This window comes from Bradysia coprophila, chromosome X (assembly GCF_014529535.1).
Source record: "Bradysia coprophila strain Holo2 chromosome X, BU_Bcop_v1, whole genome shotgun sequence".
In the NCBI taxonomy this organism is placed as follows: Eukaryota; Metazoa; Arthropoda; class Insecta; order Diptera; family Sciaridae; genus Bradysia; species Bradysia coprophila.
In genome coordinates, this window is record NC_050737.1 from 4,473,107 (window position 1) to 4,497,548 (window position 24,442).

Here is a 24,442-nt window from a genome sequence, read left to right on the forward strand (position 1 = left end):
AAAATAGTTTGAAACTTTATACAGTCAAAGGCAGTGAAATTTCAACACGCACGCGCGTCGTATAGTGGTAAAACCGTTTGAGACGTATAAATGTTTTAATTGTTTGTGTTGATCGGCTGAAAAACAGCTGAAACAGATTCGTCCGGAAATTTAGTTTCCTCTAACACTCGCAAATCCGCAGGAAATGCAATATTAGTGAATCTCATTGGCACGGTGCCATTGGCACCCCATTCGAACCGGATAAAAATAGATGCCAAGCAGCTCTCCTGTTCTATTAAACGAGAAATGCTACCAAAATCAGATGTAAATGTTTTGTAGCAGGTAGATTTACGTGAAATGAACAACACAAATCTTTTTTAAAATCTTCTCACGATCTGCAGATTTTTATTTTAAATTTACTAGACTTTCAGAAGATTTATTCGTGGAAAAATTATTTATTCAGAAATGTTTCACATATCCTTAAATTTTATCAAATCTGATCCTTAAGACACAATATTTACATCCATAACCTCCTATGCACGGGTCTTCTCAGCACATCGTTCATCAAACACGGGAAATTCAAACATGCAAACCATTTTTTTTGTAAGTTACAAAGAAAGGAAGAAAAAAAAAGAATAGAAAAAAAGGAAAATGTTTTCGTGTTTTTCTCTCGCATGAATTTATACACAAGAAGAAAAAAGCATACATAAATACCTACCACGTTAGATGATGATAACCCATACAGATCTTCTTTAGTAAACAAAGTCAAGAGATTTGGTAATGTTTACATATTCGTTTTTTATATGTCTAAATAAATGCTTTATTTGTTTTTATGTTATGCTAAATATAGAACACACTACGTTTGTTTATTCGTAAGCGTTTTTCTTTATATTATTTGCTTCTTTCTTTCTTTTCTTTTTTTTTCCTATTCCTTTCTCTCTATTTTCATCATCAATAACATTGTGAGAATGAATTGAAATGACTTTTCATTTTGTGTTTTCCCAGCAAAGCACTTGAACATATTACACCAATTTACAGGTGTTCATTGCATTCTAAAAATAGATAGGAATCAGTTGATGCACAGCCAAATGAAACGAGTGTAAATGAAATTTTTCTGTATTTATTCTTAAAAAAAAGTAATTTCACTAAGTAACTTTTCTCGGTATAACAACACTTAGATTAATTAAAAAATGGTTCGGTTTCAAAAAGAGATAACTGTGAAAGGCAATGGAAGACTTTCCTTTATAGGAAAAAATAATTATGAAAGGATTTATTAACGTTACCACTCTTTCTCTTTGCTGCAGTTTATCTGAACGTTTAATGAATGACACTTTTTATTCATAAAGCCACAGTGCATGAACTCATATTCTTCACGTCATTAACAGTACGTTGCAGTAGTGGAGTCAATGTATCAACGAAAATGTTCTCCTTTTGAAGATAATTCTATAATTTTGTAAATGCGAGGTACTTTCACGAAATTACAATTTCCGAAGAAACATCTTGTCGTACGAAGCGAAAAGCGCTGAGAGTGAAATAAATATGGTTTTACTCAGAATCGAACGAAATATCGTAATAATTTTTTGTAATTATTCTTGGCTTTTATTCGTTCTATTTGTTCCAATCATTCCACTTTAATTTCACCATGTAAGTGAACATCGTCTCCAAACCAAGCTTTATACATCGGCAGCAATTTGTTATCGATTTGGTTCTTGTAATTGTTTTAAAAGCTACGAAAGTTAAACAAACAAAACTTTTGACCCATGAAGAACGTAGAAATAGAAAAATATTTTGAGTTCAGTCTAGAAAAAAAGGATTAGGACATAGTGGATGCTTTAGTCTTATAGTGTAAAATTACAATCATAAGAAAATAAATGCAGCGGACTGCGCAAACTACGCAATCTAATAGTGAAGATGCCATTCAGAAATTGGGGTCACTTTTCAGTGTGGACAAAGAGTCTAATAAAAGCGTGACGAGGGATCTCGTAATTTTTGGATTGCGTAATTTGTGAACGGTCACTTAACTATATAATATATCAAACCGGGGCCGTACCTAGAATATATTGACCACTGGGTACCGATTCATTTCTACAATGAAGTATTTATGACCACAAAGACATTTCCTGAAATAAAAAGTGGGAAGTTGAAGTGGAAGGTAAAAAAGTTATCAAAGAAAATCATTCTCAACTGTTCAAAAAAATTAAAACACGAAATTTTTATAACAGTTTAGAACAGTTGAGATGGTGTTTTCCATTGAAATTTTTCTTGACTTCCGAGAATTTTTAGGCATAAATACATTATTGTACCCAGAAGTCAATATCTTATCAAATGACAACATTTAAACAAACCCGTTTTCACGGTGTCACTTAGCAAAAATAAAGTTTTTCTGAAGGTTACCCAAAAAATGACTTCTTATCCGAGTGCTAGGACCTAAAAGGATCTTAAAACCGCTTTGCTTAGTTTTCAACTAGATCCTTCCCTATAGCCGACTTGTGAAAAAAGCGACATTTCCCATACATTTTCAAGGTTCTTCAGAAAATGATGAAACTGAACTGTTGCCTACTGACGTTTTTTTTTTTTTTATCGATAAACGACGTTATTCTGAGCCAAAAATTGTTCTATATTGTCTCTAAAAATTGTAATTCTGTTTCATCATTTTCTAAAGAATCTTGAAAATGTATGGGAAATGTCGCATTTTCACAAATCGACTATGGGGAAGGATCTAGCTGAAGACTAAGCAAAGCGGTTTTGAACTTGTTTTAGGTCCTAGCGCTCGGATCAGAAATCATTTTTTGGGTAACCTTAAGAAAAACTTTATTTTTGTTGAGGCACACCGTGTTTTGTCGACTTTGAAATGCATTTGGAAATTCTTTTCTGATTTTTTCTTCTTGTTTCGTTCCGAATTCCAAACCTTAATCTTCTGGTGTAAAATATACTCAACTTTATAAAGGCAATCTTGGTGTAACCCCACGTTTAATAAATGAAATGGTTTCGACAAACTTTGTCAAACTTAAAAGCTTCAGAAGCATTTTGTATAGATTAAACGACCTTTGATGTAATTAACAGTCGAGAAAAATAGAATTTAATCCACTGACGGAAATTTAATGAAACGACATGGGCGTTATAAAAATAGCTCTGTTTTAAATGTCATCTCAATTTTCGTTTATTTTTTTAATCTTTTTCTGTTTTTTTTTATATATATAAATTGAAACGAAATATGGTCTGCCGTACCCCGAATAATTATCAAATTGTTTTGGGATAATCGGTTACTTGAAAGCTCCATCTCATTCGCCAAGAAAACTCTTGGCATTCTTTTATGCGGTTGATTTTTTTTTGTATTATAATAACTTCATGTCGCCGTTCCGACCAAAGATTCTGAAAAAATATATTTTATTATGAAAATATTTACTGTGTGTACCGACATATAACGTTACGTAAAAATGTTTAATCTTCTGTTTTCTTCTTCCTCCGGCTTTAGGTTGTCAAAATGATGATGGTGGTGGTGCTTATATTCGCTGTGTGCTGGTTACCTTTTCAAGTCTATTTCATACTCACGTCATACTACCCGAAAATCACTAAATTTGAGTACATTCAAGAGATCTACTTGGCGATTTATTGGTTAGTGTGCATTTTAAACGGATTTTTATCGTTGGAACAGTTTCATCTTTTGTGTATTATATAATACAATTTTGTGTATTTACTCTTTCAGGCTGGCTATGAGCAACTCGATGTATAATCCGATCATTTACTGTTGGATGAATTCCAGGTAAGTACAAGGACTATGTGGCTGCAGTTGATTTTACAAAAGGTGTATTCATTACGCATCGTGAGATAGAACGGATCGATTTATATAAAGAAATGTTTGCAATTAAATTCGCCAAAATGTTACATATGATTTATGCTAGCGATGACCTGACCTGGATTTGATCTAATTATAAATAATTAGACGATTTTTTCAAGGAGGAGTGCCGAATAAAATCGGAAAAACAGAGATCAAAAAGGGTTTAAATTATTAGTTTGAAGACATTATGACATGTCTCTCTGCCAAGACATTTAACACAAGGTCCTGATCGATAATAAAACCACTACGGATTTTTACCTACCATTTTCACATTTTTTCTCGAACTTTCCCACATAATGTTACATTTGGCAAAATTGTTCCACTTTTTTTAATTAAGAAAATCTAGGAAAATGTTCGAAATTCAAGAATGTATTTTTAAGTAAGTTCCTTGCTAAAATCTGACATTTATTTTGATTGTAGATACATTTTCCCATAATATATAATATTATCCTCATGTTTGCCGATACAGCTATCCATTTCTTAAAGACTCATGAGTTTGACATACTGATCCACCCTATAACGATAGACTTTTATCGGACGTACAACTTTTAATTACAATCTAAAGAAATTTTGGGTCGGTACTCTTTTTTGCAATGGGCAAAACTAGTCCTTTATTAGTTTTCTAAAAATAAATAACCGAACCATATAAATGGAGCATAAAATAGAATAAAATGAATGTAATCGCATGTAACACAGTACAACAACGCCACTTCTTCGCCAAAATAACATAAACTTAATTAGATTTTCACAACCGCACGTAGAAAATCGATTTTTATGACTCACTGAATTGAGTTACATCTGTACCTAAAGTAGAAAATATATTTTGTAATAAGAAGCAGCAGATTAAATTGGAGCAATTTCATTTTATGTTTCTTACACTAAGCATATTGAAAAGCGATACACAGTGGATGGTAGTAGTCTCGGCGGTAGCGGGTATACGATATAAATTGGTGTATATTCCAACACACGACAAGTTTTTTTTTTAAAGAGACATGAATCCAAAATTACTAAGACCATGCACGATTCCAACACTTTAAACTATTTATCTCATTTTACTCTATGTTTGTTTGATACCGGATGTTGTATAGACTCTACTACCAAGCATAATATGAATTCATGAATTGCATGAACATAACTAACGTAAACGCAATTTAGTATATATCCTGAAATGGATGAGCACCACACCTACATCCAGATGCAATTCCAATATACACAACTGTTTGCTACAGTACAGTACACCGAGTGAATGTAACTTACTACCTACTACTGGAGCAATTTCACAATTTTATTCAATTGAGCAAAAATTTTCCATTTATTGAGAAATTCATTGCTAAATGTACAATGTCTTTTGCTACACAATTAATCTGTCTTTCCATGGTACATTCATCACAATATCACAGGCGTTGTTGTAACGTTTTGTACTATATAAGTATATATATGCAGCACCACCGCATCGAAAGTGTTTATTACCCGAACGAACGCAATATCGAAAGATTGGATGTTACAATCCATTACATTTAATTGCACTCTACTACATGTTCGCTTTATATCATTGTGACATGTTTTTACTTGTGCAAATGTGCAGCGAAGACATCTACCCACCTTTACAGCAACATTTCATTGCATATTATAAAGTTGAAATGATTTAAATATTTAGAAGGGTACACAACACACTTAGCTTTGGCTTTGACAATATGCAAAACACATAAAAGTTGTCGATGCTTTTTAATCAAGACAAAAAAGCACAGTGTGACGATAGTTTTATCGTTTTAGTTCGGTGAAAAAAATAATAATAATTCAATGAGACCAATGGGAATTGGATGTGGATTGGAATGTTTTTTGTTTTTTAATTTACCCTGACACAGTTAAAGCGAACACCGTCAGCTCTTACCAAATCGCAAAAACAGGGTAAACAACGTCATTAAATTGGAAAACAATAAAGCGAAGAATTGATTGCACAATATTGCAGTAAAGTTAAAAACATATTTGAACCCATATGTCCCTTTATAGGTCCCATACAATGGTTCCGGGAAAATTTCGTGTGACGGTAACATAGCGAAAGAAAAACATTCTGAGAAATTGCTTGTGGTTTATGTATGTACAATGTACTAGGGGAGACATTCATAAATCACGTCAGCTTAAAAAGGAGGGAAAGGAGTTTCTCAAAAAAAGACGACAAATTCGGAGGGGAGAAGGTTGCATTATAAACGCCGCATATAATAGAATTGAAAACTTCATAAATTTGATAACACAAGAAAACTCGAACGCTTCTCTAGTTTTCGCGTTCAACTCGGCCTACGCATTTTTCTTTTTAATTTAATTCGATTGTTAGATGAATTTTGAGGGTTCAGGTGTGACATAAACAACTAATGGGATTTACGAATGCCCTCCAACCAATTAAAAATACAAAAAAAAAACGTTTGACTTGTTCATGCAATTTTAATTCCATCCCACAAACTATTTCAAATTTTTAAATGATTTTATTAAACACACGCAAATGAAACACTGTTTCTATTAATTTAATTGGATTTTTCTTAAAATATATTCGGTATTACATAGTCACCACTCACCACATTATATCAGAAAAGCGCTTTTTGTCAAAGCTTTCACTAAAGACCGTGACCTACGCTGTCTATTGAATAAATAAATAAATATTCGAATCTTCAACCTAGCAAAAAAAAAATAATAATATTGTGAAGACAGCAGCAAAAACATCAGCGCAAAAGTAATGTTCAACTTTCATTCATGTTAAAGTCACAATGAATGCGACAACAGTAAAGTTTAGTGGTAGAGAGACAACATGAATAAATGGTACATATAGAGGAGTTCAATTAGCGCGAAAGGCTTTTTAAACGTAGAATTTCTTTTTATTCCCATCAATGTTTGTTGTGGGTGGAATTATTTCAGTCTAAAAGCTTTAATTAGGTTAATGAGTAATGTTTACTTACGGAAACAAAACTCTTGGCTTAATTTAGTGAAAGGAAGCATTCCAGTGTTATAATTACATTCACATTCATATCAATTTTTATATGGCTTGGCAATGTAAATGTGCACCGAATAGATATATTTTTTTGTTACTTCTTTGATACTATTCACAAACTGATGTCAGATTCAACGTGATTAAACAGTTTGAATGTAGAAAGTTTTATTCTCACAAATAGTTCTTTTTTCAACAGTTTGTCATTTAAGCAGTCAACTTACAAATTGTACGTCGACTTATAATTATAAAGGAAAATTGCAATCTCTCAGATGAATTCCCGTTGAAACCTTCTAAATTATGGAAATGTTGATATGAACAAACATCAACCAATACCAACCGATACAGTAAACATTTTTCAATAATCTTCCTAATAAAATATTCATTGATATTATTTGATGATGAAAATCTTTTGAGTGAAAAGAACACACAAGGAAACTCAAGAAAATATATCGAGATTTTATTCAAATGTTCGAGTGTATAGTTTGGTGTTGTCGGGGTGCTCCTCTGTTAGTTCAGTATGGGGATTTTTTTTTTAATTTAAAAGAAAAACTCTTTTCTGTGTCTGAAGTTTTTGTTGAATCAAATTTTAGTAATTTAATGAAACCGAGACAAAAGGGAGTGTGGTTAGTGATATTACAGAAAACCCTAATAAATGTAGTAAGACAAAACTATTTGTTCCTAAAGAAGCCATTTACATTGCGTTAGGAAATAGTTATTTATATAAGTCAATGCTTAGTATATACGCTTCAACAATACGTTCGGCTTTACTAGATTATTCACCTCTGTCCACATGTTTATTTAGACACTTGGGGAGTTGTTGCATGAGCCGAAGGAGAGTGTTATAACCCCAAGTGTCTAAATAAACATTTGGACAGAGGTGAATACGCTATTTTATCTACCGACGGCGAAATAATAGCAATTTTTCACTGCTATTATTTCACCTAGGTAGATAAAATTGTGTGACTCTATAGCCGAATGGCTATAGTCGCTGCTTTCTGTTCAAAAACCTTTTGGTGTCGGGGGTTCGATTTCTGGTCAATGCAAGATTTTTATTTATAAAAATTTAGCCTTCGTTGAAGGTAATAGGTTCTTTAGCGTGCGAAAAAAAAGTTGATATCGCACTGTGTCCAGTAATACAGTGAAATAAATACCTTCAAAACGACATTAAATGGATGCATGGAAAGGTGATGATTATGGACCGGAATTGCGAAAAATACTATGTCATGCAATTTATGTCATGCCTCAAGTGAGAAAACGTTGACTTACTTACTTACTTCAACGCACCATTATGTTTGAAAATAATAATCATGCTTGAAGTTGAGCGCTCAGTTTAGTAAATAATTCTGAAATAAATTGGAACTGGGAGCCGTACTTTTTAATTTTGCGTAGTTGAACGAACAACTTACATGCTTCAATAGTATTTTTCGTACCAAGTCAGGAAATGACGATTTTTCCAGCACCAGTCCTAAGTTTAGGACGTGTGCTGAAAAAATCTATTTCCTGTCGAGGTACGAACAACATTTTGTGCACCAGACAAATGAAATAGACAAAACGCATCAATTTACTTGAAAAAATTCAAACTTCACATTCACCATATTAAAGTTCCATGGAAAAATTCATTCAAAACCGTTCTCGCTGGATATATCGTAAAGAAATGAATTTTTTCCCGCACCTATAACGTTCGGAAAAACCTGACATTTCATAACAAAAAATCGTTTCAGTTGCCCGGTGCACAAAGATTTTTAGAACTTAGGACTGGTGCTGAAAAAATCGTCATTTTCTGTCTTGGTACGAAAAATACTATGATTGAATTTTGGTAATAAAATACTGAGTTTTATTACTAAAATTGAGAATCAGTTGAAATAAGAAGGGTTACACGAAGGGAAGATTTATGGTAAGGGTCACAAACAAAAAATTGTTGATTGGCCTATATCATTGACTCCGTTTGTAAATATGTTACTTCTGTTGTTTGTAGAGAACACTAGCTGCAGCTAGTGACGTTCTATTTTGGAAAATTACTTGCCAGGGTAAGGCCAGAGACTTAAATCAGTTAAAAAACCGGATGCAACATTTATTTATTAGTTATTTTTTGGTTATCAAAATGGATAAAACGTAACAAAAAAAACTCCGTGAGAGATTTAGTTTTTCGAGTGGTACATACAATGTAAATGTAAATGTTGTGTTCTTAATGTTGATAACGCAAATTCATAAGGTCGAACAATTTCAATCAAATTCATGTCATTCTTGCCACATGAATGCTATATAGACACTACCATACACACGTACATGATGTACATGACTGGATAATTATTTCGATTCAAATTGTAGGATCTGATCTTTTCTTCCCTGTAATTAAATGAAAATGGAACTTCAATGGACCATATATTCGTAAGGATTTAACTGGCTTTTATCCTGTCTTTTTATCTATTAGAAGACTGTCTCGGTTCTATAATCGTTTCAAAGAGTCTTTGACAAAGACCCTTTCATTTCGACTAATTTCTGTAATTTTTAAGCGTAAAAGAGTATCTAGTGAGTGATGCAAATCTTTCATTCAAATAAGATTAATCAAGATAGTGCAGATGATAACGTTGATGTGAACTATGGTAGTATTCTCGATCTCTGCAATAAAATGACCTTTTCAGAAGACTTTAAAAATCTTTAAAAATTCTGACACGCAACCCGGAAACGCTGTTGAACGATACAAATGACACCACAACAAACAGAGAAATCCCAAATGTGTGCGATTCAGCATTAAGACCATGTTATGTATTACATAACATGACATTACATTGACACCGAAACGATCAATCATTTCGGTTTCTATAAATAATAAATTAACATATTTATGCACTCCCCCGGATATATATTTATATACCGACCGACATAATTCATTATTATATTCGCTACATTGTTCAAATAAATGAAAAGTAAATCTGTCCATGATGTATTAGGATATGTTTTATTACAAATGATTTAAATCAATCATAATGCTGGGTTATATAGTCTGTACGGCAATCAATATATCATAATATATCTGATGTGGGGTGGAATAGTTTCGAAAAATTTAGCTCATCCGAAATTGGCATCGTTAGAATAAAAAAACGTGTCGTCTTTATATCCCCAATTTGCGAATTTTTTTGTGATGCAGTCACGGACTCGGTACCATTCTCTGTGTCGAGTTGTTGATCTCTAGAAAATGGGATAAGTTTGACCCTTTTCCACTGAAATTCTGTTAATGGAGCGTGTTGTCAATGGTCAATGTTTCGCGTGAAAAAGGGGCAATAGATTTCCCAGTTGAGTTGAAGAAGCCGCACCTACCGCGCCGAGGTATAAAATCGACTCTGCAATATATGTCTTTCTGTTTTCAAGTTGCAAATTTATCTAGAACGTTTAATATACATAACATTGTACATAAGATGTTTCTTGCTGAAATCGGAAAGTATGCAAAATATTTGCGACTGACTGGGACAAATTTAAAATTCAATTTAAATTTAAACTGTGTGATGCAGCGTTATGGAAACAAATTAGACCATGGTCCAGTGCGCTGAAAACAGGGAACAAAAATTAGTTTTCGTTTTGCTAATACTTTATCAACATTTGCATCACTACACCATTTCTTTCTACCTTTACGTTTGCTTTTAAAACAGGTCGCGTTTTATAAAGTATTTTTTTCTCACCCCAACGCAACAACGCAAATTCGACATAAATTGCATGCAGCTTGAATCTTTTTATATTTAGACGTGAATACACTAAATATGACATGACATAGCTACTATACAAGAATAGAGGAGAATGTGACAGGTGGTCTGCGACAGTGACTGACTCCGAATAGAATTATGTTTGTTTGAGTCGAGATATTCTTGAAATGTTTCAGAAGTTTATGAGTGGAACTATAGTATTATTCTCTTACGAACCACAATGTTTCGTCAAGGGTCAGACATTTGTAAATTTCGTTAATAAGGGATTTTCAAAGAATTTTCTTGGATTTCTTCTTTTGGTTCACATAATACTAATTATGGTGATAACAACTCATCAAATCTATTACTTCTTTTGTTATATTACACAAATCCTCAAATATTATAACAGTAGCACATTCCTCATGGTTTTCGTTGTTATTGATATTAAATGACTAGCCGTTGTAGCATCTACTGAACAACAAATAAATTCCGATCTCATACAAAATTAAGTTGCTATCCACTTTCTTCGGAGACTTTTTCACGAATTTCCATGTACAATGTAAATAGAAGTGCTTGTAGTCCCCGATGGACTCTCAATTCTCAAGCTTATCTGACTCGGTTTGAGACTGATTGTATATTTTATTTTCGAACTAAAAATTTTTATTGACTGTTAAACCGGGTATACTACCGATAACCGAACGAAATTTTATATTCAAGTTTTATGGAATATCTCTGCCAGCGTCAGTCGTCAGTTAAATCAATAAAAAACAACAAAATAACCAAGCTTTAGTGGTGTATAAAATGGCCTTCATGACTATGGTTACAAATGAAAATTTTCTTGCATTTCCACGTTGACTTTCTATTTAGATATTGACAAAAATTAACAGCTGCATTAACAATACGTTAGGCAAAAATTGGAGCGGATGGCATTATAAGTCGCAATGTTAAACTTGTATCGTAAATTTATCACAGTCAGCAGAAAGAATACAGCTGTACGCTATTGTCGGTACGCTATTGTCGTATGGGACGAAGTTTTATGTCTATAATTTACGAACCATCCGTAGTGTAGTGATAAAAAATATGGTGTGGTACATGCGTTCTTTGTTTACATTATTAGGGTGGTCAACATAACTTGGATTCAAGCTCTGGCGCATAATCAATACCTAACATTTAGAATAGCTTCTAACAGGCTGATTAAAGAGCGTTTAGAGGAAGCAATGTATTTTAAACAAAAAACAGCATGGGAGCATGGGATTTGCCCGATTGGCTCATACGATCAGACCGGGTCTGAAAACATATATATATCGTCAACTACACTAACGTCGTTCAGAGCTGTAGTCGCCAGTATTCTTTTATGGTAAAAGGCGAAGACGAATAAATCAAGAGAGGTTACAACATGAGAAGTAATAGATTAGATTATTGTATAGTCATACACTTGCCGCTGACGTAATTTTTACCCTATTTAGCCTGTAACAGCTTTTAAATCGGCTCCGGATATATTCATCGCATTTTTGTTTCCATGAAACGACAGAGAATCTGGCATATTTATCCGAAAGCTACAACTGATCGGTTACCGGGTATAGATGTGCATTTAGGTATTTTCACTTTACTGCAATGTTCCTATAACGTTCCATTAGTTGCATACAGTTGTAGCATCCTCTAAGCAATAATATTTGAATTTAAATTCCGATGGAGCATATTAGTTTTTACGGCTTCGCTGAAATATGAAACGATATTATTCGTACCATTCATTGCTACACATTCTAGAAATGTTACATGTCCGTAAGCCATACCGTACACACAGAATTGAATCTGAACCATTTGAAGGTAAATTAAATGATTAAATTGGTTCTGTTTGCAATTTACTTAAATATAAACTTTGTTTAGAGTAATAGTTGCTGGCGTAAAGTTTTAGTACCAATTTCCGGCAAAGGTACACAACTCGATTTCAATGAAATTAAATCATTGGTTAATGAGGTATTAATGATATTCTCTTCTACCTGTCAAATTCAGAATTGAATCGGAAACCATATGAAGAGTTTAATTAATGAACGTAAAGCTGTTGATTGCTCATAGCAGCGTATCGAATTTTGATTCCCATTATCGAATTTTAATAACGGTAGCCGCAGTGGGAGTCACAGTTCTCTAGAAGTTTTATCTTGCTGGAAGGCGCTAGTAACAATTTCTTTCTATTTTTTCAGATTTCGCCGTGGTTTCAAGCAGTTTTTTCGTTGGTGCCCTTTCATTACTCTTACTCCGGAGACACTTCAACGGCGGGAAGCTGTCACGTCGCGCTACTCGTGCTCAGGGTCGCCCGATCACCACCGTATTGTAAGGAATGGTATGTTGATCAGTGGAAGATATTCATTTTCAGCACAAAAAAAATCTTGTGCATGCTCTCTGTTCCTATAGTATTCACAGAATTGTGAAACAATCTTTTCTTTTGTACATTTTTCATTATCGGCAAATTTTTTTTTCCAAATTCCTTCTTAGATACTGAAAGGTCGTTTTTATATACTTGCCCCGGATCACCGTCGAAACATCGCCGAATGTCAGGTAAATTATGTTTTATTGGTAAATATAATATGTCGTACTATCTATTGTGATACTGATAATAGGGACTGTTTCCTTGGCTAGCGTACTATTGCTATATGAAGATTAAATCTGCTACTTCTTTTATTCAAAATATCGCCTAATGTGTGATACAAAATCTTTTACTTCATTTATTTTAACATTCATCTTACTGTATTAATAAGACCACATAAACCGTGTGTTGTCTATATCTATATATAGAGCAAAATATCGATGTTATTTTGGTTTTTTTGTTGTCTCTATAACTTTGTTAATCAAACGAATCATCCCAGCGGTGTTTTCAAAGATTTTTCAAATCATGCACAAAATTTCACTGTTATAAGGACACATACTTATTCATCCAACATATCGGCACTGTTGACATGAGTCATTGCATGTGTTAAGTCGATGGACAGCTGATACTTCCAGCATTTCAGAATTAACCATTTTAATTACAATAGGTTTGTTCCAAATAGCTCTAAACACGAACTTTGACAACCCGAACCACGATGATTTGATCCATAGCCTACGTGATGTTTCATACAAATATGGCAACGTCGCCTACGAGATTTACACACAAATATTTTTGAGGTTATGGTTCTATGGATCAAATTTGACAATTCATACAGCCTTGGAACAAACCTATAGTATTTTTCGTACCAAGACAGGAAATGACGATTTTTTCAGCACCAGTCCTAAGTAAGGAAAATTAGGACGTGTGCTGAAAAAATCCATTTCCTGTCGAGGTACGAACAACGTTTTGTGCATCAGACAACTGAAATAGACAAAACACATCAATTTACTTGAAAACATACACACTTCACATTCACCATATTAAATTTAATCAATCGTATAGTCATAGAAAAATTCATGTAATTCTTTTCCCGCACTATAAATCGTAAAGAAATGAAGTTTTTTCCCGCACGATATATAGTTCGGGAAAAACTGACATTTCTTAATGAAAAATCATGACAAAATAGGTCGTATTTCAGTTGTGGGATGCACAAAAAAATTTAATAAGTGCGTCTTAGATCCCTTTGAAACCTGCAAATTTTACCAAATATGAAGGGAAAACTTTAAGCTTCTGTCGGCTATGTAGTTGGTCTCCAAAAATAATTTTTTGGTCATTGGTAGAGGTTGCTCTATCGCTAGAACTATTTATTAGCTTCATTCCTCAAGTATACACGACTGTTTGACTGTTTGAAAATCACGTTTTTTCAAATTTATCATGTCTCTGCCGGCTTCACTTGCACTTAGGGTACCAAATTTTTGTACAATTGTTATTAGAATTTCAGGCACTATGAATTGAAACCACAACCAGTTTTCTACCACTCTCTCTGTGGACAGGATGGGCTATACACCAATGTCACCGACGATACGGATGAAAATAAAAAATTTTGTAGAACCTTGTTCAGGGCTCCGAGCTGACTCATAATATCCAAAAATATCAAAAGTGCATCGAAATGCTCAGTTAAAATTCATTCAACCGCACCGTGAGTGGGTAGCAACTTGAAATATTTAGGTTGAGGTTATCTGGTTTGTCCCATCTGTGTCCAGAAAATCCTTGATCTTCAAAATAGAATGCAGAAAAATAAAGGAAAAACTCGAGACAACTCCAAAATAATCCCAAAAACAATTACCGCACAGCTCGATTCGCAAACAACCAAAACTTCACCTAGTTTTTAAAGACTTATTCGGCGAGATTAGTTAAAATCGAAATCATGGAATCTTATACACACTACGTTTGTCCGCCTTCGTCCATTGACAAGAATATAAAAGAAAATTAAAAATCCAATCTCGTCCGACAACAAAAGTGGATTATTTTTACCCTTTAACATCCACAATAAATTACGTGAATTTGTCTTCTTTCAAAATAATATTGACTTTAATCCAATAAAGGTTTGATAAACGAGGAAAATGCTGGACTCATAAACATTGATGGCATTATTATTATTTTTGATAATAAATTGGAGCCACTACACACGCACACATTGTGTACACATTATAACCGAAAACCGGACTAGTGACATAACACACGATACACTATTATGATGTGTATAATAAAGGGAAATATATATAAAGTTGTTCCTGGATGCCATCATCTCAATTGTATTCATTATTCAACCTTGGGTGTCATTCCCTTTTGTGTCTATCATCTCTATATAATACCATTCACTCATTTATATTTTGCAACAACTTTTCGGTTGTTAGAAAGTCGAAGGAAAAGGTTAATGACATAACATTTAAAATTGACTTGACGAACCTGCGATTAATTTAACACCTCGTGTTTTTGTTTTAATTGAGTTTTGTTTTCGTTTAAAATTACGGTTAAACATGATTGGTTTATCCTGTTTTGTGTGTGAACAATATATAGACTTATCGCTTCCTTATTAGTATGAGGTAACATGTTACGGGGAAAAAGGTAGAATTATGACTTGAACAAACTTTACAGTGATTCCGCCTGTGTTAATGTTAACATTATTTTTTATGCATGCAGAACTTACCATATTACCTTCCCCCTTTCTTCTCGTCTTATCCTTGTGGCGCGTCCTGTTGAAGGTATTTTTGCAATTTGGGAAATAAAACATTGAAAAATAACTCGCTTCGTATTTACATAGACATTGCAATCATAATATTATGTACGGTTGCCATAAGTATAATGTTATTTCACCCCCACCTCCACGCGTATCCCCTCATGACATAAATGCCGACATATATATTACATTCGGATAAGTACGAAAGTGCTTGTATAGCGATATTGAGTTAAATGCAATATATATATTTATTGCCGAAATTCATTTGCTCCAATGCCATCAAATACTCCACATACCAGTTCGTTTTTATCGTCCCTTTCACTTCACGTTTACATGTGTTGATTTTCCAACGAAATAAGAGATTTTAAGTTGAACCGGCATGGTTCGTCTTCGATGATATTTTCTTCTTCTTCTTTGTATGCATTACTTCATTCCGCAACTCTAATGATTTTCCAGAAAGATGCTTTATCCAAGGCTGTGATGTTTTTATTTGCTATATTTTCTCTTTGCTATCGGAAGGAGGAAGGATCGAATAGCACATAAGTGTGTAGTGTTGATTTGCCATTGATTGTGGAAGTCGGTACGGTCGATTGCTATTAAAAAATTGTAAAAATACATATCAACAATAGAGGTGTATTTGCGGCGGCGCGCCTAAAACGAAATTTCTCGGCGGCTCGACTCAGCCGCGGCGCGCCGATATATTTTGAATAATTTATAAGAAATTCTAAAAATTCATAGAAAAGTCAATGTTTTTACAGTTACTCATAAGAATACCTACTTCATTTCTAATCTAATACAAGAATTATGAGTTTCTGTGAACTCTGATGTAAAGCCAACAAAGTTTAACTTTTATTTAGTGAAACATACTAGACATCAAAATCTGAAGTGAAAGCATTTTTGCTCATAATGTCCACAGCTGGGCTTGAACTAGCAACCTCTGGTTTAAAAATCCAGCGCCTATCCAGCTCGACTAACTTCATTTCTTTCAAATTTTGAATCTTTGAAAATCTAATTCGAAGATACCAATAAACTGGCTTTGCTAATAGTCGAAAGAACAACGAAACTTCTAAAGTTCGTTGTTAAAAACTAATTACTTTAGTGGTACGACTCGAGTTTATTTTTCATAAAATGCAGAGGGATGGTCATAAAGTACGTAACTCGAAAGAGTCACAGGTAGGTCTGGACATATTGTTACAGATAGTGCAAAATATTCAGAACTATATGGAAACGTAATTATGAGAAAATGCAGATTTTGTGGATCGCCCCAGAGCTTTAAAAAGTGTAGTTTAATTTACAATCCAATCGACGATATTCATTCCACATACGATTTACACGTTATAATACATACGTAAATGTCATAAAGTTGGAAATGCATGTGGAATGAATAGCGCCGATTGGATTGTAATAGTTACTTCTTATAATTCCGAGACTGTCCTATGACTAGTGACTCACTAAAGAGTAAAAAAATACTCTTCTTGAAATGCAAGGTGAGGTAAGAGTCGACTAAAATTTCTTTTTAAAAAATAAAAATGCAACACAAGATATTTGTAATATGGCAGATTGCGATTTTTATTTAATTTAATTCAATTTAGTTTTAAGTTGACGTAAAACGAGGAAATTATAAGGAATTTTTCCATACAAATTGTATTGTCAATCGACTTATAAATCGAATGTTTTATGTCAAATTATAATAATAAGTAAAAATCGCATTTTTTTATCATTCCACGCGGTTTCCAGAAGGAAGTTTACGTTAAACATACATGATGTTTTACAGCACTCATCGAACCGTTTTATATCGATGAAATATTCCATATACCTAAACAATAATAGAAATTATGCTTTTAAACGACATTACGTGTTAAGAACGAAGATTTGCGATTGCTACCATTCAAAGAAACGCTAAGCTCCATCGGAGAAATTGAAAATCGTGATATTTAGTTGAATGAGGCCCTAAACTTATTTTGTTGTCCACCCGATGAAAACAGTCGGCGGCTGGCGGCGGCTGGTGTCATATTTTTGTATCGGCGGCGGCGCTCGGCTGAGTACCTCCAGCCGGCGGCGCGCCGGCTGAACTCGGCGGCGCACACCTCTAATCAACAACCAATACAAAGGAAGCCCCGCGGAGCGAGTAGGTATTTATCTGAATTTCAATAAAAATTCAGGACTTTTAACCTCTATTCTGTTCGTTTCGTATATTCATATAAAAAATGTGGCTGGTTTGCCTCGTAGCGACGATATTAACAAAATTCATAACAAAAGGGATCAAGATGGGTTCGCGTGATAGATTACATTTCTCCTACGGGTTGTACAATTGCCCTCTGAGACATTCTGTATGACAACGGCAAGTGGTCCGCTGGTCACCGGAAAATGATGATATTTTTACGTTATGAAATTAATTACTCAGAGGCAATTACTCAAGCTTTTTGTGTCTTATCAAAGGGTTTTTGCATAATTTTATTCGTTTCTGCATTTTATGATGAAACAGAAATGTTGCTATACAAACGAAGAGTATTTTTTCTGCAAGTGTGCAGGGAATGATAATTACATCTACAATCATCTAAAAATGCAAAACAAACATCTACTGCTTTCTCTAATTATATTGTACAGGGTGGATGTTGATTTAGAGAAGAATGAAATTATGCTTCTATTCACAATCCCAACAAAAATCTCTTCGAGAAAAGTGTGACGCAGTCTTTGAAATACAACTTCTAAAATGAATGATATCGCTAGAGTTGACGCTTTCAGCTTCGTTACGCAAAAATTAAATTTTACACCCAATTAGTTCAAACAAGCTGACTTAGTTTGATCTCATCATTTGCCAAATAATTTTTACCAAAAAAAATATGACTGAAACAACAAACATTTTACCAAAAAAATCTGCGTCACGAAGTGGCAGATGTTCAGGAACAGACCTGCAAGAAAATTTATCTGCCACATGCGTCGCAGATTTTTTTGGTAAAATTTTGACTAAAATCGAAAATTTGACGAAATTTTTAAATTTGACGAAAATCGAAAATTTGGTATGATGATGAATGAAACTTAAGTTCTAATAACCTGACTAAGGTTCCTGAAAAGTTTCATGGAGATTGGCGGCGGATTTTCCGAGATCGACCATCGATAGACAGATAGCCAGATGGAAACATACAGAGTAAGTTGAAAGATTTTGATTGTTTGGAGAATGCCATTTTTCATGTGTTTGTACTGAAAATGACGCCTTGGAAAACGCAATATCTCCGGTTCCTAAGCACTTTGGAAGTCGTGTGATAGCTCATTTTCTTTGTATTTCAAGTGAGAAAATTTTAAAAATAATTTGGCTACGATATTGTACATTTTGCCGAAAGTAGAATTCTCGCCTATACATAGTTGCCGCGTCTCAAAAAATTTTCTTGGTTCTTTTTTTTTGGAAATTAGACTGCGTCAAGTCCTCCGCTCTCTCCCCACGTCATGATTGAAAACTTTCACCATAACATTCTATCATCTGTTCTTCAACTACAGATTGCCAGGGGTATCAAGGCTTTTAGTAAATTATGGATTACATTCTAGTCAAACTGTTATGCAGTGTAACCATGTAACAACGTAAATCTACCTAAAGGCAAGCTTTGTGTGTAAAATATCAGCAACTTAATAAGGCAGAACCGTATCGAGCCACGACAAGTATCTCTCCTAGCCCTAAATTGTTATTCACTGTAAAAAAAAAATTTTTGAGGAAAACGTCGCTGAACTACAAGAGAGTAAATAGAATTTCGCACCACTACTCTGTGGAAACTTATTTTTAGTACATAGATTAAGATTACCCAAATTTAAATTCCAAGTGGCAGCCTGAATTTACGTCCTCACTTCAATCTTCACAAAGTTTATAAGTGATATACTACAGTTCTTGGTGCTGCTAAAAATATTTTTATTTCCATTCTAAAACAGAATTTGTTGCAAGGAAGAGAAAATTTCATTCGCTTTTCGATAAATCCCTTTAATCCATTTACTTGCCGAAAACCAGTTTTAAATGTGTTATCACATCAATGCCCATTAAACTGTAATTTATTTCGTTATTTTCATCTGCGGCAAAATTAACCGACGAAATAAAACACTGGAAAGTGTTCATTTAAAATTCCTTACAACTTTCCTTATTGATCAAAATAATTCACCCATGACTGAACTCGAAAATTTTTGTTATTACATTTGCCAGATTATACAGATTAAAAGTCATTAGAATTCATATTAGCATTTTGACTTATTTTCGTGCAAAGAATTCCCGGCGTTGACAAATTTTTTATCAAAAAAAAACGGTGGCTGATGTCTATGAAATGTGTTCACATTTGACATCACGAACATTTTTGGTTTTTGGTAATCACTCGAAGGTCACTTTTGTATGTTGTTCACAACAATTGAAAAGATGGTTCGTTATTTTACAAATAAAACTTAGAACCATTGTAAGGTTAGTGTGAGCTCTTTGTACTTTATGTTGTTGGCTGTGACAAATATTTGCTGATAAGAACGGTTTTTCGAACCCAGACTTTTAACTAACAAATGTTACTTTCTACGCCTCTGATAATACCTACTTACTACCTACCTACTTTAAGGTTTCTTAATCATTTCACTTCAATGTGTGGCTGTTGCCAATATTTAACTATATTTATTGTTGTGTAGAACAGGGTCATTTTTTACTGTTATAACACAAGTAGTGAAGAAAAGCAACAAAGGAACGAAAGGCTTTTAAAGGAATAAAACGATATTAGAAATAAAACGGCTTTCAATAAATGAAATGGACTGGACAAATGGGACAATACACGATGCAAAAATTCATCAAATAAAGCTCAACTGAAATCATCGACCAACAAACGAACTGCTTAATCTCGAGACTGTAGATAAAGAATTTTGGAGAATGATCGGAGCGATCCGGATAATATATTTCTTTTGCTACATCTAATGTAATCTACTGAAAACCTGCCATAGATTAGCTTTCGAGATCTTTTTGGTCAGTGTTTCATACACGGAGACAAACCACCCATTAAGCATTCATGGGACATTGTACAGTGCATTGCACTTTTTATTTCATCAAACACAATTTCATAATTATTTCGAGAAAAACAGTCCATGCATACCAACGTTGACACATTGAGGCAAACGTACAGTGTGCTTAGCTTACGCTTAACACGAAACCTCGGAACACACAAACACACACAGTATAGAATGAAACTCGTTTAACCCAAAACCCTAATAATGCCAAATAATAAAGAGGAAGAAAATCTTTCAGAGTTCTCATAAACGTAATTTCGAAAACTATTTATTTTATTACTTGCACAGCATAAAATCCATAGAAGCATGGGTTGTCGGGTCAGACAAATAATAAATGTTTTACATTGGAAACATTGAATTTTTTTTCGGAATGAAGGAATGTTGTACGTATTATGTATGAGAACGAATTGAGAGAAACATTGAAGCAATTCATATAATGGTAAATTTAGTGCATGCCATTGCCATGCCAAGAATTTCACATCAACACTATTTTCAATGATCGTTGTTTCGGTGAAAATTAGATTAAAAATTTTAAATTCAGAAATAATGGTAGCCGAACGAAACAATTTTTAAGTACCTCAGTATGGAACATTTATCAATAATGTCAAACTCGATTAACTTCTTTTTTTACATAATTAATCAGCGAGAATGCAGTTATTGCCCCCGCTGTTTAATGTGAAAAGTATATTATCGGTAATGCAGTCAATAATGTACAATAGTGACTTTATAGAGCATTTCATCATCTATTGAGTTTCGCACTTACAAAAAAGAGCTGAAAATCTCACTTGTTGCAGGTAACTTTGTCTACAGGTAATATAAATTAACTGTCGCAGATGCATTTTTTGTATGGCGAGCTGCAAACTGATGTCGCAGCTATTACCTAGAGACTGCTTTTGTCTCCATGTAATCTGCATTATCTGCCAAAGACGAATTTTTGTCAGAGCCTTGACAGGTGAGATTTTAAATTATTTCATTGCCAGTCTCGAACTGGCCGATGTATGCATCCCATACAATCGGATGGACCATAATAATCAATAGTCATAACTTTAAATTCTTCAATTAAAACCAGTGACTTGATGCACTGAGCGAAGATCAACGCAATGAATGCCTTTTGTTAGAGTCCATTAAACTGCACTACCTTAAAAGCTATTAAAATTGTCGTAAAAAGCAAAGCAGTAAGCTTTGTTGTGGCATGTTGTTTCCGTTCTCGAAAATAGCTGAACTCTTGAAATTTTGTTCTCTACAGCTGCAGTTAATTACCTATGTGCATTAGGGATTGTCGCGCAAAAGAATAAGAAAACGTTTGTTCAAACAGATAACGTTTAGACTGCTAGCACTTGTTTATTGGCGCGCTGGGGGATGATGATACAATTTTAAAGTCGTATTTTGAAATACTGTCACGATAAGCCAGAGTTTTCGGTGCATTTCACCAAGCAGTACCGTAATAAAACTTTCAACTTTTCCCCTGTATCTGTAACATTTTCTATCAAATTATTTTCAAATCTTTTCTTTAATATCGTTGCCCCTCAGACGATGTTGAATTTAATTCCATGCTGTTGAATTGGCATTCGTCTATTATTGTAAAAATAAATCAAGCGTAACACAAAAAGTGATTTAACGACCACATAGCATTGTAGCCAGTGACGTAAAGCACTCCCTATTCTGTTACGTTACTACTCCGCAGGAATAATATCGATTCTACTTCAGATTGCCTACTGTATAATTTACCAGAAATATCTGTTTGAAATTCTAGAAATCCATTCCATTGTCGTTGGTTTAATATCATTCTTTGCATGAGAAAAGAGAGTGGCGCAAAATTCGAGCCGGGGTCGACGACATCGGGTTTTTTTTTACTGTTGTTTACGAAATAGAATATGATTTGAAGCGTCTAGGTCTACAATGACATTTGTGTTTGATTTTCCGTAAGAATCGTTATAACAGGATTTTATGTTCGCAAGAACACTTCGTATAACAGAATTCATTTCTTCGCGAAAGAAAAAACAAGCAACATTTCAAACGCAAACCGATTACAATTCAGACAAGATAATCGTTTATCAGTACCACTTGTTCTATACATATTTACGCGTTCGACGATGTTCTTAGCTTGAATGATGTACAGTGTCGTTATGAATCAAATTTTAACAGAATTCCTCAACAAATGCTCTATGCTCATGACACAGTCAGGAACGCGAGGAAATGACAGCGTTTCGAAGTTGTAAGAACTTCAGTCATAGAATTAAATGTGTGGTCACCTGTTACAGACGGCTGTCATCTGTTATCGACAACGACAGCAAGACGACGAGCTCTGACTAATAAGTTCTGATATAGCAAAAAGCATGTTCAAAACAAATGAAGTAAAAGATTTCTGAAATCAATCTCTGAAAATCTTAGATCAAATGAAGTAATTAGTTTAACTAGTAAAACTGTTAACATGCTCCCAGTCTGTGACAGATTAAAGTCTCGTGAGGACTTTTTAGACCCGTACGAAGTACTGGGGTCTTATAGGTTTACGCATACGTTTGTAACACGTCGAATTGGACTCCCTGAGTAAGGGGAAACCTATTGTGGTTGTCTAGAGATGCCAAATCCGCGAAAAAAAATGTCCGTCTGTCCGTCTGTCTGTCTGCACGATAACTTGAGTAAAACGCATCCGATTTTGAAAATTCTTTTTTTTCCCGTTTGGTAATGTCAAAAGACAGGCTAAGTTCGAAGATGAGTGATTTTGGATCGACCCCTCCCGAGCTGTGGCCCAATAAGTGCTTTACGGTTTTTCGAAGATATCTCCGGACATTTAAACGTTAAACTTGTAAGTGATACGTCAAATAAAAGGTATTTACAATACCGATCGACAAAAAAAAAGTTTATGGAAATCGGATGACCGACTCGTGAGTTAGACCCTTTGGTGTGGAACAGGCACAGGGCGGCAAGCAGTTTTTGCTTGTAGGTCGGCCACATTTGAACATATTTCGTCTGTTTTAGCTTTATTAGATAGGTATTGACCGTACCAATCAGGGGAAAATTTTTTTATGAAATTATGTTCTCCGGAGCGTGAGCTAGGTCTCTTGGAGTGAGCTCTTATCTGGCTACTCGGAAGTACAGTGAACGTGGTGTATTTTGACAATATCTCGAGTAAATTTTGACCGAATTTCATGATTTTTTTTTGTTTGAAAGGTATTAACGAATGTAAAGCGTCGGTACTATTTCCGGTCTCCCAACAAAATGGCTGCCGGCGGCCATATTGGATTTTAGTAAAACGATATAAAGTGGGAAAAATGATGCTTAGAGAGTTTCTGTTAACATGGAAATAATGTGTTAAGTGTGAGGGGTTTCAGGGATTCCATATATGGACATCTATATATACCTATATACAGCTATATTGAGCTATATACAGGCATATAGAGCTATATAATAGCATATTCCTCTGTGAAATGTTTATTTACAGTGAAATATAGGTAAATATAGCGGTATATAGCTGTTTAAATAGGAATTTATGAAATTTGACTTCGTACGGGGCTGTCTATATTGCCTCCGGCAATTTAATTGTATATGATAACAAGGCAAAGAGTGGATAATGTAAGTGATTTAAAAGGAAGAATAGTTTTTCAGCAGAGAAGAAAATGAAGTAAGAGAAATGAAGAGTTTCACATTAAAGGCTTTTGATACGAATAGGTGTTTCGTACGGGTCGGCGTTAGCTATGTTTTTTTTATAATTTTCAAGTTTACTACGAAAATGACCTTTACAAAGGGCGAACCTGGTCATATATTCAATCAAAAAAAATTCTTAGTAATACAAAATACAAGTGGGTATGACGGGTAACAAATGATTAAATACAGATCGTACTAACAATGA

The 24,442-nt window shown here is 34.1% G+C and overlaps 1 protein-coding gene across 1 annotated transcript in view; it reads left to right on the plus strand.

Moving 5' to 3' along the window:
- LOC119084486 (tachykinin-like peptides receptor 99D) overlaps positions 1–24,442 on the plus strand; it is a 107,833-nt gene that overhangs the window by 70,204 nt on the left and 13,187 nt on the right. Inside the window, exons 7-10 of the mRNA XM_037194488.1 lie at positions 3,455–3,594; positions 3,686–3,742; positions 12,676–12,815; positions 12,968–13,030. Of these exons, the coding sequence (XP_037050383.1) occupies positions 3,455–3,594; positions 3,686–3,742; positions 12,676–12,815; positions 12,968–13,030 (400 nt within the window). The remainder of the gene's footprint in view (positions 1–3,454; positions 3,595–3,685; positions 3,743–12,675; positions 12,816–12,967; positions 13,031–24,442) is intronic.